General features: G+C 44.2%; 2 protein-coding genes across 3 annotated transcripts; one reads left to right on the top strand and one right to left on the bottom strand.

Annotated features, from left to right (window-relative positions):
* Window positions 1-22: 22 nt before the first annotated feature.
* On the bottom strand, window positions 23-4,107 carry wdr77 (WD repeat domain 77). The gene is made up of 10 exons (XM_053867256.1): window positions 3,752-4,107; window positions 3,037-3,222; window positions 2,829-2,970; window positions 2,175-2,224; window positions 2,003-2,073; window positions 1,863-1,920; window positions 1,707-1,778; window positions 692-800; window positions 567-635; window positions 23-503 (listed from the first exon to the last, which is right to left on the bottom strand). Exons 1-10 carry the CDS (start codon window positions 3,834-3,836, stop codon window positions 359-361), a joined length of 987 nt encoding a protein of 328 aa, XP_053723231.1. The 5' UTR covers window positions 3,837-4,107; the 3' UTR covers window positions 23-358.
* A 75-nt stretch (window positions 4,108-4,182) lies between these two features.
* Window positions 4,183-17,162, top strand: pbrm1 (polybromo 1). 2 transcript variants are annotated; one of them, XM_053867252.1, is made up of 30 exons: window positions 4,183-4,222; window positions 6,744-6,893; window positions 6,999-7,096; window positions 7,176-7,323; window positions 7,388-7,537; window positions 8,070-8,186; window positions 8,258-8,326; window positions 8,399-8,497; window positions 8,563-8,648; window positions 8,708-8,793; window positions 8,872-9,088; window positions 10,171-10,312; window positions 10,382-10,476; window positions 10,546-10,825; window positions 11,203-11,308; window positions 11,371-12,010; window positions 12,069-12,280; window positions 12,342-12,524; window positions 12,594-12,751; window positions 12,816-13,067; window positions 13,136-13,281; window positions 13,733-13,890; window positions 13,960-14,143; window positions 14,284-14,485; window positions 14,556-14,757; window positions 14,827-14,976; window positions 15,731-15,871; window positions 16,107-16,141; window positions 16,219-16,429; window positions 16,499-17,162. In XM_053867252.1, the coding sequence occupies exons 1-30, from the start codon at window positions 4,217-4,219 to the stop codon at window positions 16,657-16,659; spliced, it is 4,884 nt and encodes a 1,627-aa protein (XP_053723227.1). In that variant the 5' UTR covers window positions 4,183-4,216; the 3' UTR covers window positions 16,660-17,162. The 2 variants fall into 2 exon arrangements, with proteins under 2 accessions (XP_053723227.1, XP_053723226.1); XM_053867251.1 differs by having other exon boundaries at window positions 4,184-4,222; window positions 12,339-12,524; window positions 16,499-17,161.
* Window positions 17,163-17,384: the final 222 nt, after the last annotated feature.

Below are 17,384 nucleotides of genomic sequence, written 5' to 3'. Positions count from 1 at the left end.
TAAAAAAATACTTGAAGGTGGAGAGATTTCAGGGAATTTATTTATCATGTTCTGTAGTTTTTTTGTTGCCAAATAAAAGTTTCTTCACAATTCAGACTTCTCTTAATCCAGACATAACACATTTCAGGATATTCACATGATCTGAGATGACATTTGTTATATAAAAATAAAAAATATTCGGTATGAGGAAAACTACACAAACAGAAAAACCTCAAGCTTAAGATGACCTTTATTGTAAAGTGATGCAATTTATCAAAGAAAGCGCTACATAGCGTGGGAGAGAGAATGTTTTCCACAGTGCTGTCGACTGAAGTCGTGTACTGGATGACCGTGATGGACTTTGATCCGGCTGTCGGCTCTACGCTGAAGCCGTGGCTACGGCAGCTGGATCGACCGTGTGGTGAAGCACCAGGTGATCCCACCCCACTGTGGTCAGAGTGTTGGACCCTCCATGGAGCCAAGCCACACCCCTGACAAAGTCCTTGTGTCTCCGATCTCTGTGTCTGCACCAGAAAGGTTGTACATCGTCAGAAACGGTTCTTCAGAATAAGATGCTTGACGCTTACATTTCTCTGAGCTGGCAGTTCATGACAGAGAGGGAGCAGTCGTCGCTGATGGAGGCCAGCAGGGGGGAACTGGGAAGAGACGACACATCAGAGAAGCCGTCGATTTAATGAGTAAGGTTTCTCACCTGTGTGTGGAGAAGGCGAGAGCGTTGACCCTGCGACTGTGGATGTTCTCCACGCGTGCTGCCTCTGCTCCCTGCAGATCTTTGAGCGTCACTCTGCCAAGCTCATCGCCTGAGGAGCACGTGGAGGAATAGCATCAAGTTCAGCCAGGAAGTGGCCTCAGTCCAAGCAGAGACTGACTTGCAGTATGGAATCACAGTTATTGAGAGTTGATGCCCTATGTTTATATTCCATAAACACCACCACTAATACAGAAGACTTATAAAATTATAAAATTCAATTTAATGCAGATCACAAGACATGAAAAAACACAGCTTTTTGTAGCACGGTCAAAATGATCACGACTATTTTCATCAATATTGCAACCACAAATATTCAATTTGGGAAAACAGCAACATATATATATATATATATATATATATATATATATATATATATATATATATATATATAGTAGCAACAATATTGTGCTACTAAAATAAATATACAGAGTGGACTCAAGCAGCTCAACATCTGGTGTTAAGTTCCTCCTCATTTCCCTCTAGTGACCATTTAGCCTGAGAAATCGCTGAGCAGACAACTTCTGTGAGCTGCATGGTCACACACATCAAACGTGAGTGAGAAGGTCTACATTTTACTGGCACTGCCTCCAAATCAGGTCCCAGTCTGGAGCTCTAGAAATACAAACACTGGTGTCGTATTTATTAGCAGGACCTCAGGTCTGTGTATTTAAAATCAAAACCAGTGGGTAATGATGGACTGATGAGGCTGATGAGGCTTCATGAAGCAGTTTACTTTGTTTCAGAGCCCAATAGATGGCGCTATCTGCTCTAGAATCAGTGGATTTTCAATGCAACCGCAAATAATTTTTTAACCCAAGAGTGCCCCCCCACTGAGCTCTGACAATGAGGACACCGTTTCATGAAGCCTCATGAACACATCACTACCAAAGGGACAATAGTGTGTACACATCTTATGGAGAACCCCAGCAACGGTCACCCAGGTTGGACCTCTTACCGAAAGCGATGGTACTTCTGTGGTGTGGGTGCCAGGCTGCAGTGGTGCTGAAGCAGATCGGAGACTCTAAATCTGATGCAGATCAAGTTTCATTCCATCAGTGCTTTATTTTTTTCCAAAGAATTCAGTTTCATTTCAGACTTTGAGGTTTCTCACCTATTTTTGATGCTGGTTTGCTCGGTTTCCTCCTGTCCCACATCAGCACACGGCCGTCCTGCCAAACACGTGTTACTCGGAGGATACGCCTTCGTTGGACAGTGTTGACGGCGGAAACATGACCGTGACGTGAATCTTACCTGACCACAGGAGACGAAGAGAGACTGGTCTGTCGGACTGCAGGCCACACAGCTGACTGCCTGCGTGTGCGCTGCAACAGTTCATCAGAGTCACATTCATCCTACTCTCATCTTACTTATTGATATATAAATATCACATCACTTCTGAGCAAACCTTTCCATGACCTCTTACCGTTGTATGTTGTGATGACCGACTCTTGACCCAGATCCCAGATTTTAATTCTAAAGAGAAAAAATAAATACAAAAAAAAATGATTCCAAAAATAAATAACACAGATTATTCACATATAAATTTGCTTTTACTTTTTAATTTACTTTTTATTTCATTAATCATGACTAATTCAGCCTTCTGAATCACCCCTATTACTGGGAGGGAAAACACTGTGGTGCAGGATTAACTCTGCTTCAGCACCAGTGCCTTGGATCCACTCCTCTTACCATGTCTTCAGGTGCTGTGCTGGTACGTTCTCTGCGCTCCAAATCAAATCTATTTCACTGCTTCATTCTAACATAGTTCTGTTGTTGATTTATAGCATCAGCCTCCAGGGTTTCCTCATAACAACAGAGTGAGGAATTGTTTCCTCCTCTCACCTTACTTTTATGGATCTGACCCTGACGTGTTTATTGTTGACGTGTCTGTGTTTCCTTGAGGAACGATGGCACAGCGCTAAGAAGCGACTCAGACAATATCATCTGCTTCTTCTTCTTCGCTAGCTCCAACGAGCAGCCGCGACTCAAAATAAGGACGTACATTTTCATAGAGGTCGATTTTAGAAGCAACATCATTGCATCATTTGAACAGTGTGTGCAAGTCAAGGCATCTGACCGGCAGTCCATGCTCCCAGTCACAGCACCGGTGCCTCCGGCCGTGGGGCTGACTGAAGTGACGATGTTGTCGTGCTCATGTTTGGTGAAGCGGTTCACCAGGAGGTTCTCATCTTCAGAAAGCTCCCAGAGTTCCAGAGCACCTGCAACCATTCAGAAGGGTGAGATGACCACTCTTGAGTGGCTGACTTTTCAACAAAGGTCCGTACCAGAGTCTGATGCCACCAGGACTCCCTTTTCTGAAACCCACTTCACATCGGACACGCCCGCCTCAGTCTGCACACCAGCTTTGCAGAAGCCCTCACTCGGGGCCTGCTCAGGGTTGCTATAGATCCACACTGAGCCCTGCCAGTTTCTGCCCATCAGGCTGGAGGCCCCGAGCAGTAAGGTGCCATCTGAGGAGAGACAGCAGAGGACTTCACTAGTAATAAAAAATATACATATATTCTGGATCGAATGGGAACATGGATTTGAAGGTTGCTGCTGGTCGGAGTCTCAGACAGTGAACCAGTGTCATCGCCACACCTGCTGAGAGACATGTAACTGAGAGAATAACACACTTCATTGTGTCCTGGTCGAATGTTGCTATAGAAACAAAAACTTGCGTATCAGCAGCAACTTCTGTAGTTACGTTCCAAGACTGCTACACTTCTCTTGTAACGGATCCTCCTTACACAAAAATGAATGGGTTTGAAAACTGGACTTCTGAAGCCTCATTTCCAAGCTCAAGCTTGAGTTACCAGCATCAGAAACAGCTTTAATGGCCAGTATAACAACAGTAAAGCGATTCTTATCCGGCTGATGGTGACTCTCGGTAGTTGCCGTAAAGTATCACACATTAAGAATAGCATGCAACGATGGATATACAGTCACATTTAACTCAGCATCGGCACCACGTGTTCACTAACTTGTCCAACGACATACCTGATCGATACTGAGCTGCACAAAGTTGCTTCTCCATACACGCAGGCGCATTGGGGGGAATATTCCATCGGTTTTCCTTGATCATTGTTGAATCAGACAGAAACGTGCCGCAGAGGAGACGTTAGGAATTTCCACTCCGGGATGACTCGGGATACTGGAGACCACAGCGACACCCAAATGCTGTCACCAACACAAAACCCGGGTCTCAGCCTTCAGTGATAACTTGTTTAAACACCGGTATACACTAGTGACAGTGATGCTGCTCTGGCATGAACAAATAAATGAGCGGTATCACATGCGCAGGAACAGCGAGCACTTCCTGCTTTCTTCTTCTTCTGCTGGCTGCTTCTCGGGCTAGCGCTCCCTGCTGGACAATAAGTGTCACTAAAAATCGAAAGAAAATTTGAGTTAACCAGCGTGTTCGTTTTCATCGTATCCCATTCAATTCCCCTGGGAAATTGACGCATGCAGGTAACAAGTAATTAATTTAAACTTTTATTTTCACCTTTGGATCTTTTTAAAAGGTTTCTATCACTCTTTTATGTTATTCCATAATAGTTTAAAATGATATCTAGGTCTGCGGTTTTTACACTGTGGTATGCTTATGCATCTTAAGAAAGAAAAAAACGACACTAGCAAAAACTACAGCTGGATCACAGAGTCATCTTTTCCCTTCACCAGTCAACAATCCTTTCACTCACTTATATCACCTGTCTTGCTGCTGTGATACTCAAATTCAAATGGTGGGAGTTCACTTCTGAAGTGGAGAACTTCAGAATTATGAGCTCTGGTAAGAAGACAAGGATCTTTGCAGGGAATAAATGCTTCTAATGCTGAACATCTGGAAAGAATTTGGTGCAAGTTCAAGTATTTCATTAAGCTGCAAAACATTTTACCACATAGAATAGTTTAAAACCAAAATGAGTTAGACTTAGTAAAGCACTTGTTTTGAGTGTTCGATCGTGTCCATGTTTGATAGTTCCTATAATATAATAATGATTGAAAATGTGCCACTGGCATCTGAGTTCCAAGTGTAACTTTGCTTATTCTCAAGCTCGTGATTCAATGATGGAGTTTCTCAACTATGGGGACACAATGGTTTTGTTTGTGTTGTGAAAATTGCATGTAAAAATCCATGAACGACACCTTCCACTCCCCTCTGACTGTGTACAGGGGACGTTAAATATATAAACACAATTGAAACATCAATGAGCAGGTGAACGGGAATGCAGAAAAACAATTTGGGAATCATGGAAATGGAAAGGCTTGTGAGACCGTCCTCTCAAACCTGCAGTCATGGGAGCTGGGACGTCAGCAGGGATCAGCGCAGCTGCCTTTGCTCTCACTCGAGAATGTTTACAAATTCACAACACCCTATCCTGCATTTGTCACGGAAATATCCCATTAACAGTCTGCGGGTGTCTTTACAGTGTCAAATAAACTTGAGAGTTGAAGAAGAGTCAATGGAATTTTCCAAAAAAACGTCCCAAATTCCTCGAAAAAGACGTTAATGTCGATGCAGATCATATTTCGTCAAGCGTAGTCTATTTACCAGGAAGTAACGGTATAATAATATTTTGTTTCCGATTTATGCAATAAATATGTCATATTGAAATTATATCCAAGCCATGCGCTGTTCAAAAAAATAATCCAATTTTTCACACTGTATCTTGCCATTGCGCTTATTCACAACTCCATTTGCAATACTTTGTTTTTGTAGCAGGGATAAGTCGATGCTTTTAATTTGTAAGGCAGTATACGGAAATCATGTTTTACCCACAGCTAACTTTACAGTTCTGTCTCTAAGAGTGAAATCGATAAGTGATTGGCTCTCGGATGGTCAATCGCCAGTGGGTCGTTTAGCGTGGTCACCGAGGTAAGTGTCCACCGTGTCCAGCGACAAAGCAACACTTGACCTTCTCAGGCGATTCTCTGTGGCGCCATTCGTCGCCTCCGAGGCGGTTTGGTGTCCGCTGTGGTGGATGTTGCTGGCTAACCGTTAGGTGCAGCTAAGATTAGCCGCGCGCGCGCGCGTGTGTGTGAGTGAGGGACGCTCAGGTGTGTGTCCAGCTGCTGCTCGGCCCAACTCCTGAAAGGTGTGTGACCACAGGTTGACGTCAGTGACAGAGTGACGCGCATAAATCTTCCTGACAGTGCTTCAGTCCAACACAGAAATAGACATGTGTGAAATAGTCAAATTGAAATCATACTTGTGGAGGCCATTTGCGTAATAATCATCTAAGGTAAAAACAACCTATCGTTTTATTGTCATTTAAGCCATTCAAATGTTGCATTATAATACATGAAATAAAACCAAATGTTGGTTCATGTTGTCGTTTAACTAAAAAACCTAAAAGTGAGTTACATTTTTGATTCAGAATTGTGTAGCATAAAAGAAAGTTCCTCACACTAGTGCAAGTTGTGAGTATCTGCAAAATGAATGAGGTTTACAGTCACTCTTTACCAAACTTATTAAAACCATCATGTCAGTCGTTTAATTTGTGATCGATGTAACCAGCTCCAAATTTCTGAACCAGGATTCCTGTCCTAACTAACCTGTTCCTGTCCTAACTCTTCTGTGCTGGACAGTGGTGGAGCTCTGTCACACACGCCATTATTGTGAGCCCACTGAAAAGCTCATTCATCTTCCACCCCACTCTGAGGTGAGGGGCAGCTACCCTTCTGGAAATGACTCCAGTCGCTCTGGTAAAGGTGGAGGGAGTGGCTCAGGCTCCCACACTTGTCATTCGGGGGCAGGTTAGCATTCCTGATGCTTGACACAGATTTTCTAAACCAGCCCGATGAGCACTGATGTCATCCTCCTTGACTCACAGGAGTGGGACCTGTTCTCTCTTGAAGCAACGTGCCAGATCAGAAATATAGATTCATTTTCTTAACATACAAAATGGTGTGTTTTATGCATGTATTTTGTCTAAATGTGACTTTATATATGCAGAGATACAAAAGGTTTGCTGCTGTCTCGCTGTTGTAGAGGTTCACCATGGCCTTGAAGAGGAGACGTGCAACCTCGCCCTCCAGCAGTGTGAGTGGAGGTGATTTTGATGAATGCCAGTCTTCATCCTTAGTGTCTTCACTTGGGAGAAAGAAGAGAAGGACCTCAAACATTCCACCCGTGGATCCCGTAATCTTTACCGATTTCCCTTTTTGCTCCTCTGATCTGTCTGATCTTAACTTAATCACAAAGATCCTAAGGCACTTCATAGGTGACACATGTCTCTTGTTGTAGATTGCTGTTTGTCACGAGCTGTACAACACCGTGAGAGATTACAAGGACGATCACGGCCGGATGTTGTGCGAGCTCTTCATCAGAGCACCTAAACGACGGTAGACGCTTCACATTGTGCAGCTTTCTGAGGCTCATATCTTTGTTCTAACCAGAATCGATTGTATTTGTATTGAAAAGAAACCAGCCTGATTATTACCACGTGGTGTCTCAGCCCATTGACATGATGAAGATCCAGCAGAAGTTAAAGATGGAGGAGTATGATGACGTGGAACATCTCACCACAGACTTTGAGCTCTTATTCAACAATGCAAAGAGGTATTACAAGGTAATTATCACGGCTGGGGAGCCTGTAGCCACGCAGGAGCCCAGAATAATTCCCTTGTCTGTAGTCTGACAGCGCAGAGTACAAGGCAGCATGTCGACTCTGGGACCTTTACCAGCAAACCAAGAATGAATTTGTGCAGCGAGGGGAGTATGATGAAGATGACGAAGATGCATTTGATGCCCATGACAACGCGGGAGGCTCCACCGAGGATGAGGTGATGAGTTAGTGAAGGACTACAAGAAATATAGGTCTGTTTGGTTTAATACCTGCCATATGAAGCAATTCTGTGACAGAACACAGATGTCGTTCACGAATCATTGCGGTCCATGACAATCCCAGGTCCCAAATGCTTCTCTGCAAACAGGAAACACACCTCTCTCCCTAAATAGCTGGTTGCACCTGTTTTCATTTGCAACCATAATGAATCACCTGCGATCCTGGTTGGCTCCCTGCACAAAACCTCTGAGCTGTGGGTCTGGTTCTCTGCCTCAGTGACGTGTATTATTTGAGCACGAGGCAATAATCAATAGAGTGATGCTTTTTAAATGGAAGGTCCCCCACATTGGTGCTGTTTAATGCTGGTATATTTTAGAAATGTATATATTGAGTCAGCCAAGTCAACGGATGCATAAAACTATCACAGATTATTGTGATATTAAAAAATAAAAAAGGATATAATAAAATCACCAGGTTAAATAAAGAAACACAAATGAAAGAATGTGCTTATTTTGCATGGCTGATATTAGAGTGCTCCGCCGTGTCTGAGGGAACTTCTGGAGCAGCTTCTGGACGCTGTGGTTAGTTACATAGAGCCACCGGGACGTCTGGTCAGCGAGCTCTTCCAGAGGCTTCCCTCCAAAGCGGTAGGAAAACACAAAGAACAGGTGATCAAACATCTGTTTATGATTGACCACTAACTTTTTTTTTTTTTAAGCAATATCCGGATTACTATGCCGTCATTAAGGAGCCGATCGACCTGAAAATTATAGCTCAAAAGATACAGGTACAAGTTAGCTGGCACTTCTCATATGCCTGTGTGTTGTTGCATTACTTAAAAGCTTTTATCTGGTTTTAGATGGGCACTTACAAGAGCGTCAGTGCGATGGCCAAAGACGTGGAGTTGTTGGTCAAAAATGCCAAAACATACAACGAACCTGGATCACAGGTGTTCAAGGTGAGAGTGTGGTTTAAATCCTCAGGTATAAAAATCCCGTTTAACATTACCATTCTTTTTCACAGGATGCAAACACCATTAAAAAGGTTTTCTCGCAGAAGAAGTCAGAGATTGAACACGGGGAGCCGATCAAGTCCAGCATTCGGATTCGGTACGTTCATGAATTGACCGGTGCCCTGGTTACTGTTTTCATCTTGGTGCCTCTCACAGGAATCGGAAGTCAGCGCAGGGTGACAGAATCTCAGCCATAACAATGGCACTTCAGTATGAGAGTGATGATGAAGGAATACTCTCTGGTAAGTAAGCTCACTACTGTCACATATTATCCCAATTATTTTACATGCAGCTGCCAGTTGCTGAACTGTGTCTCTCAGGTTCAGTCCACTATGATGAAGGCGAGTCTGAGGCGGAGAGTCTAACCTCGAATATGGACATGACAAACCCGATTTTCCAACTGTATGAAGCCGTACGGGGTGCAAGGAACAGCCAAGGGCAGTTGATCTCTGAACCGTTCCTGCAACTGCCCTCCCGCAAGGACTACCCCGACTATTACCAACAGATCAGTCAACCCATGTGCCTGCTTCTGATCAAGTATGACACCGTCACCATTTACATCTCACTGTCTTCGGAATCTAAATCAATAGTTAAGCAGCTATTGCTCCGTCTGCTGTTATGAGTGGCGCCAAGTTTCTAAGCAGAAGAACTCCAAAATGGACAAACTTATTTTAAATAAGTGCATAATGCAAACTAAGAAGTTTTTTGATGTCTTACTGAAGGTTTGGCTATATTTACAAATGTTTTTAGTTCCCCCATTAATCCAGTCAAGCAAGACATGTACAGGGAGAAAACAGACATTTTGGTTTTAATGATGCAACACATAATCGAGTCAATGTTGTAAATCGTCTTTATTCTAACCATGGTAACACAAAAGTTGGTTTTACCAACTGGTTTTCTCAGTCGTTCCTGCGCCACAGCCTTTTCCTCACGTTTCTCATTTGCGACTTAATGGAACTCCTTCAGCGCTAGCGCCATCTGCTGTCCGTTTGAACCCATTACCATTGGAATGTTTCAAATGAAATGTAAACGAAAATTACGATAAAGACAATGGTTTTGTCTTAAAAAAGCGTGGATGCGAATGAGTGACTTGGTGGATGTCTGCACCCTCTCAGTGTTTGTTCTCTGCTGTACATTTTTCTCCTTCTACATCAGTATTCACCGTGCTGCTGTGGAAACATACTTCCTGCAGCTGAATCACTTGCATTTCTGAATAACCTTCACTGTTGTTTATGTCATGGAGACAGGAAGTTGGGTCAGAATTATGCTCATATGTTTTGTCAAACAGTTTTAATATTTAGCCTGTTCAAGGAAAGGCATAAATGCTTTATATAAATACTTTAAGTACTTTTTTGTTCCTAAAAGGTTTTGTGCTGCACAATAGTAAATTAATTTGTAGCTCAACATTCAGGAAGTAAAGTTGTCATTTAAACCAAGCTGTTTTCATTTACAGTATGTGAAGCCACACCTTAAACATCAAAGATATTAGAGATAGAAAGGATGAAACTTGAGTTGTCTATTTCTACTCCACTGTGTTTGTGCATCTCACTCACTCACTGTACAGAACCGTATTTCTGCTCCCTCCTTCCCAAATGTGAGATCCCATCATTCCCCCACAGGAACAAGATGAGGAGCAACGAGTACGAAAGCGTGGAGCACATCGACTCAGATCTCACGCTGATGTTTGAAAACGCCAAGCACTACAACGTGCCTCACTCTTCCATCTACAAGCGTGCCCTCAAACTTCAGCACATTCAGCAGGTTGACTGCCCTCCCGTGACAGATGAGTTGAGATGCTTCTATTTTTCACAAGGTCTTGCTTTTGTTTAGATCAAGAAGAGGGAGCTTGTGCAGAGGGATGATGACGATGGAGACAGCATGCTCTCCTCTGCTACGTCAGACACAAGCTGCATCAAGAGAAAAAGGTAGTTATCTCTCTGTTACATTTTGTTTTCTCTGTCTCCATTTATCTTACCATCATCACCTTTGTTAAGTTACAAAAAGACTTCAAAGAAGACCAGAATGAAAGCGCTGCTCGCTGCCGTGACTGAAGCTCGGGAGGCTGGGACAGGCCGAAGACTGTGTGACCTGTTCATGGTCAAGCCGTCCAAGAAGGACTACCCAGACTACTACAAGGTCATCCTGGAACCCATGGACCTCAGAACCATCGAGCATAACATCCGCTCTGACAAGTACCTCAGTGAAGACACAATGGTGGAAGATATGAGGCTCATGTTTCGTAATGCCCGACACTACAATGAAGAAGGTTCCCGGGTACAAGCTTTGATTTTACTATTTTACTGTTATTGGCAAGTTAATAATGACATTGTATGACTTTAAATCATTTTTTTATATTCATACAAACTTCCCAGAACGATTGTCAGAAGGCTGGATTTGATGATAGAAAAAGAGTGAAAGGAAGGAGAGGATGAAACGGTTGTGTCAGAAATACAACATATTTCTGGACTAGAAGCTAATTACTGACTCCTTTTGATGTTGTTTTGAAGTCGACTGTCGATCAAACGTCTGGTGCGGTCGGTGAGGTCAACTCACCGGGAGCATTGGTGATTTCATGATGCATGTGATGAGCAACATTGAATTAGGAAGTCCCCACTTCAAACACATCATTCAAAAAGCATGATGTGTTGCAGGTTTACAATGATGCTGAGGTTCTTGAGAGAATTCTCCGAGAGAGACGTCGGGAGCTGGGCCCAGCCCCGGAGGAGGATGATCTGATGTCGGCAAAGATGAAGAACAGTGAGTGACCTCACCATATCAATGTCAATGATCATTATTCACTCGCCTGCCTTCATCTCCAGGAAAGACCAGCTTGGCTGTGAAGAAGTCCAAGTACCTCACCCCGCTACAGCAGAAGCTGAATGAGCTTTATGAGTCGGTGAAGAACTACGCTGATAAACGAGGTCGGCGACTCAGCACCATCTTCCTGCGGCTGCCGTCCCGCGCAGAGCTGCCGGACTATTACATCGCCATCAAGAAGCCTATGGACATGGAGAAGATCAAGGGCCACATGTTGGCTAATAAATACCAAGACGTGGATGCGCTGGTGGAGGATTTCGTTCTCATGTTCAACAATGCTTGCACCTACAACGAGCCGGAGTCTCTGATTTACCGTGATGCCCTGGTCCTGCACAGAGTCCTGCTGGAGACGAAGCATGATCTGGAGGGCGGCGATGACGCCCACGTGCCTGATGTGCCTCGTCTCATCCAGGATCTCATCCGCAGCCTGTTTGTGTCCGTGCTCGGGCACCAAGATGACGAGGGCCGCTGCTATAGCGATTCACTGGCTGAGATTCCCGCCATGGATCCGGCAAACCCGGAGAAGCCCCTGCTTAACTTTGAGATCATACGGAACAATGTGGAACAAGGGCTTTACAAAAGACTGGATGTTTTCCAGGATCACATGTTTGAGGTGTTGGAAAAAGCCCGGCTCATGAACAGGTGAGGTTCTGATCCTGAAAAACTGTGTGGTTGGAGCTAAAACATTTGGCTGTTACAGGACGGACTCAGAGATCTTTGAGGATGCTGTTGAGCTGCAGCAGTTTTTAATTCGGATTAGAGATGAACTCTGCAAAAATGGCGAGATCCTGATGTCGCCTGCGCTCAGCTACACCTCCAAACATCTGCACAGCGATGTCGAGAAGGAGAAGAAAGAGAAGCTTCCCAGCGAGTTTGAGGAGGACAAACTCAAAAGGGAAGAGGAGAAAATAGGTATTTGGTTTTGAAGACAATTTTCTGTCTCTGTGTCTTCAGCATTATGTCATTTCAGAAGCTGAGAAAAGAGATGACTCCGGTGCAGACTCATGGCAGTCCAGCTCTCAGCGCACATACAGTCAAGACTGCAGCTTCAAGGACAGCATGTACCATGTAGGAGACTACGTCTACGTGGAGCCGGCAGAGCCGAACCTGCAGCCTCATATCATCTACATAGAGCGTCTGTGGCAGGATGACACTGGTCAGTCAATTACCTCATTTCCTGTCTGAAACAATTGCCTCTGCTACCCATGTTTTTACCAAAATGCAGGAGAGAAGTGGTTGTATGGCTGCTGGTTCTACAGGCCGAATGAAACGTTTCATCTTGCTACACGGAAGTTCTTGGAAAAGGAAGTTTTTAAAAGTGACTATTACAACAAGGCCCCTGTCAGCAAGATTCAGGGGAAATGTGTGGTCATGTTTGTGAAGGTGAGTGTTCCCGCTTGGGTCATCCGTTTCGCTGTTTTTCAACAACTTTAGAGTGTGTTTTCAGGAGTACTTCAAACTTCACCCAGAGGGCTTCAGAGCGGAGGATGTTTACGTTTGTGAGTCACGCTACTCTGCCAAGTCCAAGTCCTTCAAGAAGATCAAGATGTGGACCATGCCCTTGAGCTCAGTCAAGTTTGTCCAGCGAGATGTTCCTCTGCCTGTTGTCCGTGTAGCTTCCATGTTCGCCCCCAAGCAGGAACAGAAACCGTCTGAGAGCGCGGCTGAAACCAAACTGACTGAAGCCGTCGTCGACAAGGTGAGCTGTGTTTGGACGCCAGCAGTTGTTAAAGTCCACCCTCCTGTGATGACGGTTTGTGTTTGCAGGAGAGAGAAGATGTTCCCACTGATGTAACCAACGGGGAACCGGGCTGTCAGTATTATGAGCAGCTGTGCTACAACAACCTGTGGCTGAAGATTGGAGACTGTGTCTACATTGCGTCTCATGGACTAGTGCGTCACCGTGTGGGCAGGTGCACTACACATTCAATTATTGTTCTTATTTATTTATGGATTTATTTTGAGAATGACAGAATCCACCATTCCAATGCCAATAACAATATTAGTTTAATTGAAATGAGCTTATAGGGACGGCATGTGGCAGTAGTGCTCCAATACACATCGTGTAAAGAAGTAGAATTAGCGTAGCTTTAGCTGCATCTGTTTACAGCAGAGAGTGATTAAGGTTTCAAAAGTTTCGTTGATCCAGATGATGGTTTCGAACACTGCCATATTTTAATCATATGTTTCTCGTCCCACTATCAATATTCCTGTAAAGTCGGTTAAAATATGGTCATCTGTTTATCAGTTATTTTGCAGACAGACTGACAGACCCAACAATCACAAAACCTCCTTGGCAGCGCTCATAGGGACCTCAGCCAACAGCAACAAGCACTCACATGTGTATCCATCCATGTGTAACAGAGTTGAGAAAATGTGGGTGCGCGATGGTGCTGGATATTTCTACGGTCCAATCTTCATCCACCCTGAGGAAACGGAACACGAGCCGACCAAAATGTTCTACAAGAAGGAAGTCTTCCTCAGCAACCTGGAGGAGGCCTGCCCAATGAGCTGCATCATAGGTACCCAGCCGTGGTCAGAGCTCTGTTAGTTCACCTCCGTGCCGCTTTGTCCATGTCTTCTCTTTGCAGGAAAGTGCCAAGTGTCGTCCTTCAAGGACTACCTGTCCTGCCGGCCCACTGAAGTTCCCGAACAGGACGTTCTCCTCTGCGAGAGTCGCTACATCGAGAGTGAGAAGCAAATGAAGAAGTTCAAGGGTCTCAAACGCTTCTCGCCGTCTGGGAAAGTGGTTGAGGATGAGATCTACTATTTTAGGTGAAGTCCTTTTTCTAGTTAGATTTTTGTTTAGCTTGTACTTGCATTATGAGAGAGTCAGAATACATCTACACCTGGATCTGCCCCCTGGGGTATAGTTTTCTATTATATCTCTCACTGAACTGATGTCTGCTCCTCAGGAAACTCATAGTCCCTCAGAAGGAGCAGTCTCCTCTGCTTGACCGTAAAATAGAGGAACTGGAGGCCAAATTTGCAGACATGACAGATGAGGAACTGGAGGATCTTGGGGATGATGACGGCTATCTGGGGGATCATTCCCTTTCCAGGTCTCACTCTGCTTTGTCAAGTGACATGGATATCATGTCTTACACCCCCCCACAGGTTGGTTAGTTTAAACTGAAGGCTAAACATGGCTTTTTTTTATGTCAACAGTCTTTGTTTATGTTTACAGTCCTCCCAAAAATCCATCAAGGGTCTGTCCAAAAAAGAAGGGTCAAAGAGGAAAATCAACATGAGCGGCTACATCCTGTTCAGCAGCGAGATGCGGGCGGTCATCAAAGCTCAACATCCAGACTTCTCCTTTGGAGAACTGAGCCGCCTGGTTGGGACAGAGTGGAGGAACCTGGAGAGTTCCCGAAAGGCAGATTATGAAGGTTTGGCTTGTCTGGCTTTCCACCTGTTTAATAGTTCATTCAAGTCTCACTGTGATGCACATGCTACAGAAAGGGCCGCTAAAGTGGCTGAACAGCAGGAGCGTGAGAGGGTTCATCTGACGTCCCCAAGATCAGGTACCTCTGTAGAGGCACTGATAGGGATAGTGCCTCCTCCAACCCCCATGGGGATGCTAGATCCCAGCATGACTTCTTTGTCAGGTAACCCCTCCTAGATGGAGCTGGTCCAGTGTTCTTTAAGAGTTTGATCTTAAGATTGACAATTGAAGCTGTGTGTTTGGATACATACATGAAGAATTTTGTTTGTATATTGAGGTGAAACTAGTTCATATAACACTGTGGAGTCTTGGCTGACGAAGAACACTCGTGCAACATGGAGATTTCATAAAAATATAACAAGAAAAGTTCTTATACAATTGCAGGCGTCAGCACCTCAGATGTGGATGTGTTGTGCTTCTCACAGGCCCAAAATGAACATAGCATGAGGTAGTGACATGTTAGGAAAGTAAATAATGAGGGCCTAAAATTAGTATACCCAGTGCAAGGTGTCTTGTTTATTCAGGTGCAAGAGAAGCGCAATAGGAAGGTTGAAATAGCCCCTGGTTATTTTCTGGAAAATAGGTCCTGATTTCAAGTGAGCACTTCTGCAACACTTCATTGGAATTCATGTCCCAGTTTTGGCTCTGGCAAACAGACTTTGGTGCGATTCATTTAGTTGGTCCTAAACCTTTTTTCCAAGACTCCACATGCTATTACAGGCTCGAGCAGCAACCTTAAACATGATAAAGGAAAAAATCTTCAAGGTGATTGGGGTGGAAAGGTGAAGCTGAAGAACGCTGGACGCCAATTTAGAAGCTAAAGTTTCGTCATTGAGCATGAATTTCCATCCAAACCTCTTTTAGATGCATGTCTACTGATGCATGTTGTTTCCTCACTGCTGTTCCTCTCATGAAAGGTATGGTGGGGTCATGTAGTTCAGCTTTGATGGAAGGCATGACTTGTATGATTGACATACCATCATTTCACGCGGGGAGACCAGTGTTTCCCCAACATCTGCTGCCCAGTGTGCCTGGTTTCCATGGAATGTCCTGCTTTGGTAAGAGTCATAGCCACCCCACCCGCCATGTGGTCACTTCCTGTCTTTTAACACTGACTTGCTGGAGGGGCTACCTGTACCATTAGGCTACTGAGTGCCACGGTGTGTGCTGACTTCACTAATGCAGGAGGGTTTGATATTTGTGATGCCATATAATGTAGATGATGCATTTGCTGACTTGGCTTTATTTTCCAAGTATATTTCTGTAGTTATAATTGTTGTATTTCTGCATCAGGTAACGGGACAGGGGCTGGAAGTCATGGATCCCTGGTAACAAAAAAAAAGTTTGTTCATTTCTGAATTCCAAGGATGACGTGGTTAAAGGAGATTATCTCGTTGCATGCTAGATGGGTTTGATGGGGTCTGGTCAGCAGACACCTCCAACATTACCAGGAGGAGTGCTGGGACAAGCCGCCCTTCAGCAGCCCTCCACCCCCATTTTTGTGTCCGCTCCGGCTAAAACTCAGAGGCTGCTCCACTCTGAGGCTTATCTGCGGTACATCGAAGGCCTGAATGCAGAAACAGCCACCATCAGCAAGTGGGATCAGGTCCTTTCAGGTGCAGATTGGATGCGTGTGCTTCTACGGTCAGCGACTTGAGAGTTTTCCTTTGAATTTGTGCTTTCAGTGAAAAAACAAGACGTGCGTTTGACAAAGGAGCAAGAAAGCAAGCTGCCGTCCCATTGGCTGAAGAGTAAAGGGGCACACAAGACAATGACTGATGCACTTTGGCGACTGCGTGACTTAATGCTGCGAGACACGCTCAACGTATGTCAGACGCACCACTAGCTGCATGCAAACAGTCGGAGCCTCTGACCCCAAAACCTGTCAGACAGGAAGGACTCATGCTCATTAAAAAGTGTGATATTTGTGTTGTTGTAAAGCAAGTGCTTTAGTGTTGTTCTGCCACATAGTGATGAATGTATTCCTACTTTCACAGTTGTGAGCTATTTCATTTACATGTTTACTGACCATACAAAGGAGAATTCAGTGCAATCAAATAGTATAAAAGTGCTTCAGTTATATGGTATTAAAAAAACAAATAAAGGTGTCTTGTTTCCCTTGACTGGTGGATTATGTGCAATTTCAGTACCTGAGATCTGTTGCTAGTGACGATATGGATGTGTTTCCTCAGGCAAAACAACCAATCCAATCCACTTGTAACGGTTCCCTACAAATAATATAGTTGGGTGCGTGCATCATTCTTTTTGTTCTTGTTTGATTTGGTTGTGCTAGAGAGCTCGACATCATGCTACCATCCAATAGAAAAATGTATCATTAACATTAGTTCCAGAAGTAAAATTAAATATTTTGAGGGATCTGAATGGAAACAAGCAAAGGATTACCATTTACTGTATAAAAACATGAGCTGCGTCTTCAGTTTAACCCTCGTGGTACATGGTTGGCCACAATGCCTTTGGAAATTGTCCCCTTTGTGGGAAGAATAAAAGCTATCTATCGTGTGTCCTTCTCGTGTTTTACCTTTTCCATTTTTGTATTGTTAATCGTTGAGG

The sequence above is a fragment of the Synchiropus splendidus genome, chromosome 6 (genome assembly GCF_027744825.2).
Source record: "Synchiropus splendidus isolate RoL2022-P1 chromosome 6, RoL_Sspl_1.0, whole genome shotgun sequence".
In the NCBI taxonomy this organism is placed as follows: Eukaryota; Metazoa; Chordata; class Actinopteri; order Syngnathiformes; family Callionymidae; genus Synchiropus; species Synchiropus splendidus.
The sequence above is the reverse complement of the archived record's forward strand: the minus strand, read 5'-3'. Positions and strand labels throughout refer to the sequence as shown.

What these genes read in the sequence shown, in the direction of transcription:
- wdr77 (XM_053867256.1), bottom strand. Translation starts at nt 3,836, where the DNA reads ATGATCAAGGAAAACCGATGGAATATTCCCCCCAATGCGCCTGCGTGT. An exon ending in GGTCATCACAACATACAACG is followed by an intron (nt 2,074 to 2,174) that starts GTAAGAGGTCAT and finishes GAACTGTTGCAG; the next exon opens with CGCACACGCAGGCAGTCAGC. An exon ending in CAAACCAGCATCAAAAATAG is followed by an intron (nt 1,779 to 1,862) that starts GTGAGAAACCTC and finishes GATCTGCATCAG; the next exon opens with ATTTAGAGTCTCCGATCTGC.
- pbrm1 (XM_053867251.1), top strand. An exon ending in ACATTCCACCCGTGGATCCC is followed by an intron (nt 6,894 to 6,998) that starts GTAATCTTTACC and finishes CTCTTGTTGTAG; the next exon opens with ATTGCTGTTTGTCACGAGCT. An exon ending in TTATAGCTCAAAAGATACAG is followed by an intron (nt 8,327 to 8,398) that starts GTACAAGTTAGC and finishes ATCTGGTTTTAG; the next exon opens with ATGGGCACTTACAAGAGCGT.